Source organism: Bolinopsis microptera, chromosome 4 (assembly GCF_026151205.1).
Source record: "Bolinopsis microptera isolate Bmic1 chromosome 4, MBARI_Bmic_1.0, whole genome shotgun sequence".
NCBI lineage: Eukaryota > Metazoa > Ctenophora > Tentaculata > Lobata > Bolinopsidae > Bolinopsis > Bolinopsis microptera.
This window is the reverse complement of record NC_087075.1, coordinates 7791848-7804432: the sequence shown is the minus strand read 5'-3', so window position 1 is coordinate 7804432 and position 12585 is coordinate 7791848. Positions and strand designations below refer to the sequence as shown.

The following is a 12585-nucleotide window of genomic DNA, read 5'->3' as shown; positions in this document are numbered from 1 at the left end:
CTTAATGTCTACCCTAATGTTACCCTAATGTCTAGCCCATAGTGATCGGACTTCTTGGATATTATCTATTTAATCTAGGTATTTGACAATGTAATAATTTCTCGACACACCATATCTTATCTGACATCATCTTTAAAATGAAACTCTGCCACCCTCAGGAGCGTAACAAGATGTCAGACGGGAGTATAGAACTAGAGGAGACATTCCACAGTCCTGATGACTTCAAGAGTATTCAACCTGCTGCTGGTGCTGCTGGTGGTAAACCCGCGGTGAGTAAAATTCTTTATTATCGTGTACTGAGATATTTTGTTATATTTTGGGTTGAACACTTTGTGTGTAGTTTGCGTACATATTATGTCAATTATGTAGAGTTTAAGAAAGTTTAGGTGTAGTTTGTGAATTGTGTCGTTGTTTTGTGAAGGCTCTAATGATAATGTGAAATGGTTGACGGAGATTTCTTTGTAGCCGGCGTTAAGCTAAACTAAGTGTTGTTATGATATTAAATTATCACACTAAACAGTGTACATGCGTGGGTGAGAAAGTTAAGTTCCGATTAGAATCGAGTCTAGGAGCTTCGAGAATCCATGTTTTACAGCAAAGTTTGTTAAAAAGTTAAATATGAGTGTCGACTTGCTTGAGAGAGTGTACGGCGAGTGTTTAGTTTCAAGTATATAATTCGTGTAGACTGTAGAGTGTGGGAGGTATTGTAACTTGTGTATCAAGTTTCTATGGGTGAGAGGGTAAAACTTGTGTTGCAATCCAAAGTCTTTGAGATTTGAGAGCAATAGGCATATAGGCATATTTTATGCACGTAGGCATATCTATCTTATAGCAAGTAAAAACTGCGGAAACTCACTATAAAGGGTTGTGTTTGTTTTGATAGTGAGGGTAAAGTTGGTATGCAACTTGTTAATCAATGTTAGTAAAGTATTCCTAAACTAGATGCGAAGTTTGTGTAAAATGTGGAAACTAAGATGTTTGTGTAACTTGCAGAATTGGGGTACGTGAAAAAGGTCACGTGTAAATAATGCAAATGTGTATCTCAGGAAATCTCAATTCTAGCAATTTTCAGCATCCAAAAAGGCGACCATTTTCGCCATATCAGATGTAAAAATCCGATGGCACCAACGGCCGACAGTGATGATCCTCTCAGTAAATGTCTTGCAGCAGTGTACATTGTTTACATTTCTGACTTTACTTAGTATTATAGGTGTTTTGGTAATTGGGCTAAATTAAATGAGAAACAACACTGATATCATTAGATACATTAGACGAGTGTAAAACGTGTACCAATGTACTCAACACACAACCTGGTACCCGGTATAGTGCAATACAGTATAATATCCATTGTCCGTGTATTTTGTTTACGAATCAGCGTGAAGTTAAAGGTTGTTAAAGGTTTTTAAGGGTTGTTAAGGGTTGTTAATTAACAGTGTGTTTGTGTAAGGTTGGCAGGTGCACCGTGCACACCATGCTCGTATCCTACATACCACCGCACAGTGGGGACAGTGTCTCGTATACTGTACTGTGTAAAACCGTGCCTCTGTAGCGTAGCCTTGCTAGTTGCTACCCTCTCGCTTGGTTTATGTTCACCTTTCCACCTATCAGTATTATATTTGTCAATCAGCTTTGTCCCCTGTTAAGTAAGGTGATTGTGCCCATTTATTTCTGTCTCACAGATTGAAACCTGATCTGTGTATTCAGTATCGGTACTTGAGAACGGTAAGGACTAAGGTAGCTCTGCGACCTGTAACCTGGCTACGATTATCTGACCAATAATGTGCTCTGAAGCTCACTACCTGCTCAGTGTCTTCCCACGTACTTTGTTTTGATAATCCTCTTTCAGGATAGGCATCAGTTTAATCTACATTATACACAATATTATAACTGTTTTAAGACATCCTTAAAAAAGTATGATGTAATCCGATAAATTCGATCTGTAATTTGGCTCACTTCTGCTCCGTGAGGGAGCCTGTTGGAGTACAATATTCGTCTTACTGCTGACTACTAAGTACTGCTCCTTGACTTATCTATATTTAGCACTGACCTGTCATTTCAATTTTCTGTCCGCCATCTGTTCAGGTGTGAAATGAGAAATATAACTCCTTGTTTTCGTAAATATGTAATATTCAGTAATTATTACGGTGATTATAGCTCACTTTTCGAGAAGTTTTTGCAAATTTATTGATACAAAACAAATTATATACCAATCAAAGAGAAACAGGAAAATGAAACCGAACCCCATGAAACTCCCGAAGAAATGGAAAGATAAATTTACATCTAAAATCAGAAGATCAAAATCTTGTGAAGATGTCGAATCTCTTGAATCGTCTGTAAGTTATTGAACCTAAACATACATATTGACTCGTTTACTCTATAATAATTTTAATAATTTTAGAAGTAATTTACTTCCTCAAAGTATTCTGCGAAGTGCCAATTTGAAATCGAGGAATTTGAATTTCTTAGTACTCAAGATGTGACAAGTATTGAAGCTCTTTTCCTAACAATAAATTTTCTTCACTAACACAAATCAAACAACCATTTTATATGCTCATTGTTCTCTTTACCTTCGTACACCGTTTTTCTTAGTTCATTAATTGCTTCACCTGCCAGCTGCCTCTTTTAATGTATTCGGATAATAATTGGCAAACTCCTTCTTGTCACCATAACACTCTCCTCTATCATTCAACTAAGGTAAATACTCAAAACTGATCGAGCTTGAACTCAGTGTTCCCTAAAATTCTTGACAATCCCTGCAACTAAAACTAAAAAAGCGACAACCCCTGCTATTGATAGGAAAGTAACCAGCCCTGTCGACAGTTTAGTAAGATCCGGAGTATACGGACAGCTCCCTGGTGTTTCAATCTCACAGAACTCTAGGAGCCTGTACAGTTTGTTAGGGTAGAGGTGGAGGACTTTGGAGAGGTCGGAGGTGTAGTTGGAGAGGTTCCTCCAAGAGGTGAGACAACATCCGTATTCTTCTGAGGGACAAACTGTGTTAACTATAACACTCTTTAGTGGGACAAAAAGTGTACTTAATGAATAAAGTGTTAACTATAACTTTATACACACTTACTGCACACATTAGTATTCAGGCATGTATTTTCAAATGCTAGTTTCAACTGTACATTAATTATCTAGTAGTTTTCTGGATGTCTCAAAAGCGCATTTTAAGTTTATAATTGTAAACATTTTTGACCCATATTAAAAGGAAGCATGGTTTCCCAAGTTGACTGATGAGTAATAGTTGTGCCTAATATGTTACTCACCTTTCTTTCTCTGTAAGAATAACTTGCACTGTGGTAAACAGAAAGCAGGAAGTATCGTATCGTTTGTGTTCACATCACGTATTAAACATCTCTCTCTTATTGTCTCTTCCATCTTTATTCTCCCTACAAGTACTTAGTTAGGATCTACCCAGAGGAGTAAACTGTAAACTTACTTTTCTTAAACTGACTCCGTGCCAGATACAAAAGAGCCACTCCAGAAATTTAGAATAGTTCCTTTGATCAGTGTGATGGTCAGCTTTGTCTAAGATTCAATACTCGTAACTTGTAATGAGTGATTAATACCCACACTTAGTATGCAAGAGCTGCCCTGTAATGGCCCGGTGATTGTCGATGATTGAATGTAATTCGCAAAATTGTCCTGTAATTTGTCCCTTGTAAGTACCTGTCAGTATATTATAAGCCTCGTACTTCACATGACATCACTTCTGTTTACAATTCAATTTATTTCTATTTTCGTAAATTATAATTAGAGCGATAAACCACTGATCATGTTGTAATGATACATTCAACATGTAATAATAATATGTAATGGTCATTTTGGAGTGATACGAACGTGAGACTGAAAGAATTTTGAAAGATATTTGAATTATGTACCTGTCAGCAGATACAAAGGAGCCACTGGAGTAATTTAATGACGTTATCTCTAAATTGCTGGAATAGCTTCTATTTGATTCACATGATCACTGATTTAGCACGTCAATTCGCACTATTTGAACTATGTACCTGTCAGTAAGTCAGCACTATTTGAACTATGTACCTGTCAGTAAGTCAGCACTATTTGAACTATGTACCTGTCAGTAGGTCAGCACTATTTGAACTATGTACCTGTCAGTAAGTCAGCACTATTTGAACTATGTACCTGTCAGTAGGTCAGCACTATTTGAACTATGTACCTGTCAGTAGGTCAGCACTATTTGAACTATGTACCTGTCAGTAGGTCAGCACTATTTGAACTATGTACCTGTCAGTAGGTCAGCACTATTTGAACTATGTACCTGTCAGTAGGTCAGCACTATTTGAACTATGTACCTGTCAGTAGGTCAGCACTATTTAAACTATGTACCTGTCAGTAGGTCAGCACTATTTGAACTATGTACCTGTCAGTAGGTCAGCACTATTTGAACTATGTACCTGTCAGTAGGTCAGCACTATTTAAACTATGTACCTGTCAGTAGGTCAGCACTATTTGAACTATGTACCTGTCAGTAAGTCAGCACTATTTGAACTATGTACCTGTCAGTAGGTCAGCACTATTTAAACTATGTACCTGTCAGTAGGTCAGCACTATTTGAACTATGTACCTGTCAGTAGGTCAGCACTATTTGAACTATGTACCTGTCAGTAAGTCAGCACTATTTGAACTATGTACCTGTCAGTAGGTCAGCACTATTTGAACTATGTACCTGTCAGTAGGTCAGCACTATTTGAACTATGTACCTGTCAGTAGGTCAGCACTATTTGAACTATGTACCTGTCAGTAGGTCAGCACTATTTGGACACCTTCAACAAGACGTTGTCTCACGTTTTGACTTTTTCTAAATTGATTTTTAGGGTCTTATATAGTATATTGGCTATGATAGACTCGATTGATTGGTTGCAGAATCTTCATAGCTTTATGACTATGAAATCAAAATCATGCTATCACATAAATTGACAGAGCTAGACCACGTTTAAGTCCAATGATACAAATATCACATTTTCTGAGATGTGATAATGATACAAATGGGTCTGGAGAGACCGAATGTTATCAGTTTTTTATGAAAATTTCTTAACATGATGCCTGTCTCCTAAGGAAGCAGTGTACAAAAGGAAATCGTTATTTAGGCTCATTATGATACAAATATCACACATTTTCGTTTCAAAATTGTCCGTTTTATGATGTGATTATTGAATCCCCTTGACCTCTTTTTTCTGTTTCTTTGAACTCAAACTGTACCAGAGGCAATTCCAAACAGAATTAGTAAAAAGTATGATACAAAAATCAACCTCCCGTTAGATGTACTACAATTATCACATTGTATTTTAAAACAACGAAATATAGCTATTTTTCGGGTCCAGTTCTCTGGGTGGCTGTTTGAAGGGTACATAATTCATTAATAAAGATGAAACTTCATTCACACCTATAAAAATGGTAACTCAGTATGGATACAAGGATGAAAAATTGTTCCAACCACTTGAAGGATACAAATATCACATTTTTTGTGAACCAAATTTTACAAGTGTAACATTTGTGATAAATGTATCAATATGGGTCTATAGAACGAGATTCTTTTTGATACATGTACAATAAACATTATTACTCCCTGAACATCTTACACAGCACATCTAGGAACCAAAATAGGATACGAATATCACAATTTCAATTTAAATTATTTTTTATTATTTTTAATTTTTTTTAATCAAGTGATATTTGTATCTGAAAAGTGCTTATTTAATGAAATGCCTATTACTTATTGACTATGTTTAATAATATTGGATGAATTGATCTTCAAAAACAACATTCACACATTATTGACATGGATTCGTGAAAAATATTGAATTTAATGTGATATTTGTATCATTTACAGGTCATTTATTGAATGTCAATCATTACAACATTATTTTACAGCCTAAAGCACCTTGAATAGCATTTAAAAAATCAAAATAGTCCTCACTGGTTGTCATTATAGCCTACCCTAAGTGATGTGTGATAATCGTACCATATTTCGTACATTTAACGATTAATCGCGGTACATATAACACCCACATGCTTCAGAAAGGTTTGATGGTCACATCTATCACGATAACTCACTCAAATTATGTAAATTCGATTTTACACAGCCATAAACAAGTTTCCCTGTGATATTCTTATCATAAAGTGTACAAATAACAAATTTAGCTGTTTCATGTTGATGAATGAGTGATTATTGTATCCTTGTTGACCAAACTACAAATTTTTGTGGTAATTGTTTTAAAATTGGCCGAGTAATAACTATCACATGGTTTGGCAGTCAAAATTCGAGCATGTGGCAGTCAAAACGTGAGACAACGTCTTGTTGAAGATGTCCATTTGAACTATGTACCTGTCAGTAGGTCAGCACTATTTGAACTATGTACCTGTCAGTAGGTCAGCACTATTTGAACTATGTACCTGTCAGTAAGTCAGCACTATTTGAACTATGTACCTGTCAGTAGGTCAGCACTATTTGAACTATGTACCTGTCAGTAGGTCAGCACTATTTGAACTATGTACCTGTCAGTAAGTCAGCACTATTTGAACTATGTACCTGTCAGTAGGTCAGCACTATTTGAACTATGTACCTGTCAGTAGGTCAGCACTATTTGAACTATGTACCTGTCAGTAGGTCAGCACTATTTGAACTATGTACCTGTCAGTAAGTCAGCACTATTTGAACTATGTACCTGTCAGTAGGTCAGCACTATTTGAACTATGTACCTGTCAGTAGGTCAGCACTATTTGAACTATGTACCTGTCAGTAAGTCAGCACTATTTGAACTATGTACCTGTCAGTAGGTCCGGTCAGCACTATTAAATTTGAACTATGTACCTGTCAGTAGGTCAGCACTATTTGAACTATGTACCTGTCAGTAAGTCAGCCTCATACTTCATGCAGCTGTCTCCAGCAGGATTAGTATGACAAAGTAGAGACGAAACTTCCCGTAACATGTCACTGAACCTCTCGTTCGTCATGCCTGGGAAAAACTTCTGCACCTGTAATATGAGATGGTATCTAGGAGGATTATATGTGTCTTTAGTGCATTGTGGAGATGTTTAGTTTTAGTGAATGATTAGTTTTAAACTAATTACAACACTACAAATCTGTTACATTTATTGAGGACGTTACAGAAGGAATTGATTTAATGTAGTTGGAGGAGTCCTCACTCTCCTCACGTCCATAAATAGAGTTTTCTTTGTATCATATATAACCAAACTTCAGAGGCACTTGAAAGTAATTTTTCTGAGTGATCATTATGATACATTATTTGCTGGGATATCTCGTACAGAGATTGGCAAGGCAGGTTCAGTATTATATATATCAAACTTGCAATGCTACTACAATAAGCAGCAGTTTTAATGTCATCATCTTAATATTTTTTAGGGGAACATGACATCAATTTTATTTATATATAAAAATCAAAATTACGTTCAAAATTGGCAAAATAGTATTTTGCTAACTTGACTTGAAAAAAGTCGTACATTTAAGTTTAACAACACTATTTAATTTATCATGAATTAAAGATCTTGGTGGGTTTCAAGTAAGGTACAGAGGATTTACATATTATTTTAACTCATTACAGTGAAACCTCCACAGGCTTTCTCGGGAGAAAAGAACAATCCCGGTATATAGAAGTATAATCTTATCTAACAAAACTGCATCTCAATTATTTAATTCGTAAGTAAACTGTTTCTCCTAAGCTATAATTTTTGACGATTTATCATAAACTTACACATCTTTTAAAAACAAATTTTCAATGAGCTTTGAATAAATGCTGACAAAACTGCATGCAAAAATGTCAGATCTACCATACATGCTCTTTGCGGTGACTTGCCTACATGACAAGAATAATAAATGTATAAGATTACGAAATTTTATGACGGTTTATAAAATTACGAACAGTTCCGATCCATTTTTATCTTCAATTTGCAGGGGTATGGCGAAAGTATTGCTGGTAAATTCCCCTAAGGATTCTCTTCAAAATAGTTCTCACTGGATTTACCTTTCAGTGAATTCTATACATTCAGCACTATTAGAACACAAGTTCCTCCTTCGAATCTGAGATCTTTTATTACATTTTCAAAGTGACAAACACGGATAACAAAACACCTTTCTCCACAGATCGTCCCCAAAAACCACACCAACAATGATGCAAATAAAGAAAATACCAGTAGGTATGAACACGCCCATGTACGCTTTAGCGAGTGAATAATCCATCCAGAGGTAAAAGTTAGTTTCATGTCCCCAGCACTCAAAATAGGTTTTATCCTCAAGAAAACTGTAAAACTTGTTCCAAGTACTCTGAACTTGTGCCTCGTTGCTTGAGTAATCATCCAAACAGACCGGCACGATCAGACATCCCGCCCTTACCTCAATGAACCCATAGTGAAACGTGCCTTCAGTTGCATTCTCCGCGCTACCGTTCCTGTAGAAAACTCCTCGTGCGTTAATACAAGGATAGAAGTTAAAGCAGGTCTCATCTTCCTCATCAGTGCCACAGTCACATCTTATCAGAGATACGTTCTTCACGTCAACATTCCGGGTTGTTAGCCCGCAGATTCCTTTCTCAAACTTTGCGCCGTGGAAGTTTGGGCGCGATATTGCTAGCCCACAAAAGAGTAGTGCTATGAGGGACCCTACTGCTGTAAATCCGAGAGCTATGTCTAATAATGATCGTCCCATTATGGTATTTCTTTGTGAAAGTTAATTTAGTTAAATCAAACAGCTTTACCAGTGGTTATTATTAATTACATTATTCAACATCGATCAATTAATTTCAATGTTTTTGTAGCATTTTTTTTTTCAATAAATCTATTATGTATATGGCTGAAACTAACGAAATTAACTTGAATTGTGTGGTCTAGGTAATGAGTCCTTCGGTATTTGACAACTTCAAAAAAATTGTATAAAAAGTTAGAAGCCGTTAAAACCATGTCAAAGAAGTACGACCGTAGACTAGTGCGGAATGCCGTTGACTAGTACGGAATGCCGTTGCCCTGGTAGCACTAAAACAACTAAAAGCAGACAATGTAAACTTCTTAGCTGTCAGGAGTAACGAGATGTAATTATATAGTATTCCTGACACGTGACATTGGTTATCCAATCAGCTTCCAGCAGATACTAATCAAGTCCTCGAACCAATGTCACGTGACAGATACGGTTCATCTCCCTACTATGAACCAAGTCTAGGAAACTACGTATATAATAATTGGAGTGATTAAAACTTGGGCGTTAGATGTCTGTTATTATAGACTAACACCCCAAAATATATATTATGAACTATGTTATATAGCCGTGTAAGAATTAAAGAGTATTCTCGAATTCTTTACTGTCATGTCTGCTAGAAGCTAAAAATATATGATAGCTACGTCAATATATATATTATGTGTATATTATGTGTATATATTATGTGTACTAGCAGGAACCCGTCTAACCCTAAAACGGTGTCAAGACTCAAGAGACTAAAACAATTATTACCTATTTAATTCGCGTTTTTGACACCACTTGGGGTACCAAATTTTGGGCTCTAAAACTCCTATTTCTTGGCCAATTTTTAATTTTTTCATAATGATTTGGAGGCCATTAAAGCATTTGACCCAGTCAAAAAAGTTTCAGTTGTATATTTTTTACGGTTTTTGCAGAAATTCGCGTTAAAGTTGATGCCGTGGTGTCAGTAAAATGGCACAGATAAATATATATATATCGTCTCGCTTTATATATAATAAGATATTATGACGTGCATTTGATTGGTAAAGGACGTCCAGCAAGCAAAGCGGGAACATACAAAAACCAGTTATTCTACACTGTTCCCGAACTTTCCATCACACTCTTTACGTGACTCATATCAGAGACAAAGGAATGTCTTCAGAAGATGTGATCACAGAAAAAATACCTGCTATTGAACAAATATATTATATCCAATATACAGAATACAGTAACATTGCAAGTACAACTTTAATTTAATGAGCTGTGTAATATTAAAATTCCTATAATGTTGAAAATATAATTTACATACATCCTTGTTCAGAGTTCATACGACTTGGTGGCGTTTTACTATTATATATTATACTAGAAAATCTTTGAATTGAAAGTTGAAACAACCCTGCTATCCAAAATGCACATATTCACTTTTCAAGTTAAAATTGAGTTGGATTAATCAAATTTGTCAGTAAATCATAAAATCACTAAGTTATAGATAAATCACCAAAGATCGATCCTCCAATATTCAAATCCGACCGAGTACAATTTGTACAATAATTATGAATGGCAAGTACCGATTCTTTTCATCTGTTATTGTTAGCGCCAGACGTGCATGAAGAAAAGTTAATCTCCTATCTGGTTCCATCATGGTATCAAATTTAACAGATTGTGTTGCGATATGGAGTAATGTACTTGCAAAATGCCAATTTTTAATGTGTTGTAACATTCGTTTGACTGTACGATTCTGTACCTCTCTTTTCTTTATTTCTTAGTCCCCCAATTACTGATAAAGTCGAATCCTACCGTAATTAATACTAACAGCTAAAACGTACAACAAGTACTTACGGGTAAGTTTGCTGTACAGTTGCGATAGGTATATGCTATTGTGTAGTTATAACAGTTGTCATTACATAGTTCCATCAGAGCGTCATACCGGTCCAGTGACCATGTTAGTATCTGCGATAGTAACCAATAGTAACCAATAAGCAACTAATGGTAACCAATAGTAACCAATAGTAACCAATAGTAACCAATAGTAACCAATAGTAACCAATAGTAACCAATAGTAACCAATAGTAACCAATAAGCAACTAATAATAACCATATGCATACTGCATAGTAACTGTAAAATAAAATATGAAACAAGCCGATGAAGGACGATATTATGGATGTAAAATAAAGTCCACCAACAAAAATGTGGGTGCTTGCTTAGCAGAACTCTCCTTAAATTGGGGTTGTGGGTGCTTGCTTAGCAGAACTCTCCTTAAATTGGGTTTTGTGGGTGCTTGCTTAGCAGAACTCTCCTTAAATTGGGGTTTGTGGGTGCTTGCTTAGCAGATCTCTCCTTAAATTGGGGTTGTGGGTGCTCGCTTAGCAGAACTCTCCTTAAATTGGGGTTTGTGGGTGCTTGCTTAGCAGAACTCTCCTTAAATTGGGGTTTGTGGGTGCTTACTGCTTGCTTAGCAGATCTCTCCTTAAATTGGGGTTGTGGGTGCTCGCTTAGCAGAACTCTCCTTAAATTGGGGTTGTGGGTGCTTGCTTAGCAGAACTCTCCTTAAATTGGGGTTTGTGGGTGCTTGCTTAGCAGATCTCTCCTTAAATTGGGGTTGTGGGTGCTCGCTTAGCAGAACTCTCCTTAAATTGGGGTTGTGGGTGCTTGCTTAGCAGAACTCTCCTTAAATTGGGGTTTGTGGGTGCTTACTGCTTGCTTAGCAGATCTCTCCTTAAATTGGGGTTGTGGGTGCTCGCTTAGCAGAACTCTCCTTAAATTGGGGTTGTGGGTGCTTGCTTAGCAGAACTCTCCTTAAATTGGGGTTTGTGGGTGCTTACTGCTTGCTTAGCAGATCTCTCCTTAAATTGGGGTTGTGGGTGCTTGCTTAGCAGAACTCTCCTTAAATTGGGTTTTGTGGGTGCTTACTGCTTGCTTAGCAGAACTCTCCTTAAATTGGGATTGTGGGTGCTTGCTTAGCAGATCTTTCCTTAAATTGGGGTTGTGGGTGCTTGCTTAGCAGAACTCACCTTAAATTGGGTTTGTGGGTGCTTACTGCTTGCTTAGCAGAACTCTCCTTAAATTGGGATTGTGGGTGCTTGCTTAGCAGAACTCTCCTTAAATTGGGGTTTGTTTAGCAGAACTCTCCTTAAATTGGGTTTTGTGGGTGCTTACTGCTTGCTTAGCAGAACTCTCCTTAAATTGGGATTGTGGGTGCTTGCTTAGCAGAACTCTCCTTAAATTGGGTTTTGTGGGTGCTTACTGCTTGCTAAGCAGAACTCTCCTTAAATTGGGATTGTGGGTGCTTGCTTAGCAGAACTCTCCTTAAATTGGGATTGTGGGTGCTTGCTTAGCAGATCTCTCCTTAAATTGGGGTTGTGGGTGCTTGCTTAGCAGAACTCTCCTTAAATTGGGTTTTGTGGGTGCTTACTGCTTGCTTAGCAGAACTCTCCTTAAATTGGGATTGTGGGTGCTTGCTTAGCAGAACTCTCCTTAAATTGGGGTTTGTTTAGCAGAACTCTCCTTAAATTGGGTTTTGTGGGTGCTTACTGCTTGCTTAGCAGAACTCTCCTTAAATTGGGATTGTGGGTGCTCGCTTAGCAGAACTCTCCTTAAATTGGGTTTTGTGGGTGCTTACTGCTTGCTTAGCAGAACTCTCCTTAAATTGGGGTTTGTGGGTGCTTGCTTAGCAGAACTCTCCTTAAATTGGGGTTTGTGGGTGCTTGCTTAGCAGAACTCTCCTTAAATTGGGGTTTGTGCCCAGACGAACCTCTTGGAAATGGAACTTGTTAGGACGGTATGTGTAGGGCAGGAACTTCATCATTAGTTGCTGCATGTAGAGCTGGCAGCTCACTGGGGTGTACTTTAGTCGCAATATACACTGCTTTAT

The 12585-nt window shown here is 37.1% G+C and overlaps 3 protein-coding genes across 7 annotated transcripts in view; 1 reads left to right on the top strand and 2 right to left on the bottom strand.

The window, feature by feature from the left end:
• The window catches only part of LOC134814028 (uncharacterized), a 90126-nt gene that overhangs the window by 5606 nt on the left and 71935 nt on the right, over window positions 1-12585 (top strand). For all 5 annotated transcript variants that reach the window (XM_063822003.1, XM_063822001.1, XM_063822002.1 and 2 more), the window contains one exon: window positions 159-269. In XM_063822003.1, the coding sequence (XP_063678073.1) occupies window positions 159-269 (111 nt within the window). The remainder of the gene's footprint in view (window positions 1-158; window positions 270-12585) is intronic.
• Window positions 1-12585, bottom strand: part of LOC134813765 (peroxisomal membrane protein PEX14-like) — a 98319-nt gene that overhangs the window by 36049 nt on the left and 49685 nt on the right. The window lies entirely within an intron of this gene.
• On the bottom strand, window positions 2662-12581 carry LOC134814030 (uncharacterized). The gene is made up of 5 exons (XM_063822005.1): window positions 12466-12581; window positions 10553-10663; window positions 6873-7002; window positions 3270-3392; window positions 2662-2981 (listed from the first exon to the last, which is right to left on the bottom strand). The coding sequence occupies exons 1-5, from the start codon at window positions 12529-12531 to the stop codon at window positions 2725-2727; spliced, it is 687 nt and encodes a 228-aa protein (XP_063678075.1). The 5' UTR covers window positions 12532-12581; the 3' UTR covers window positions 2662-2724.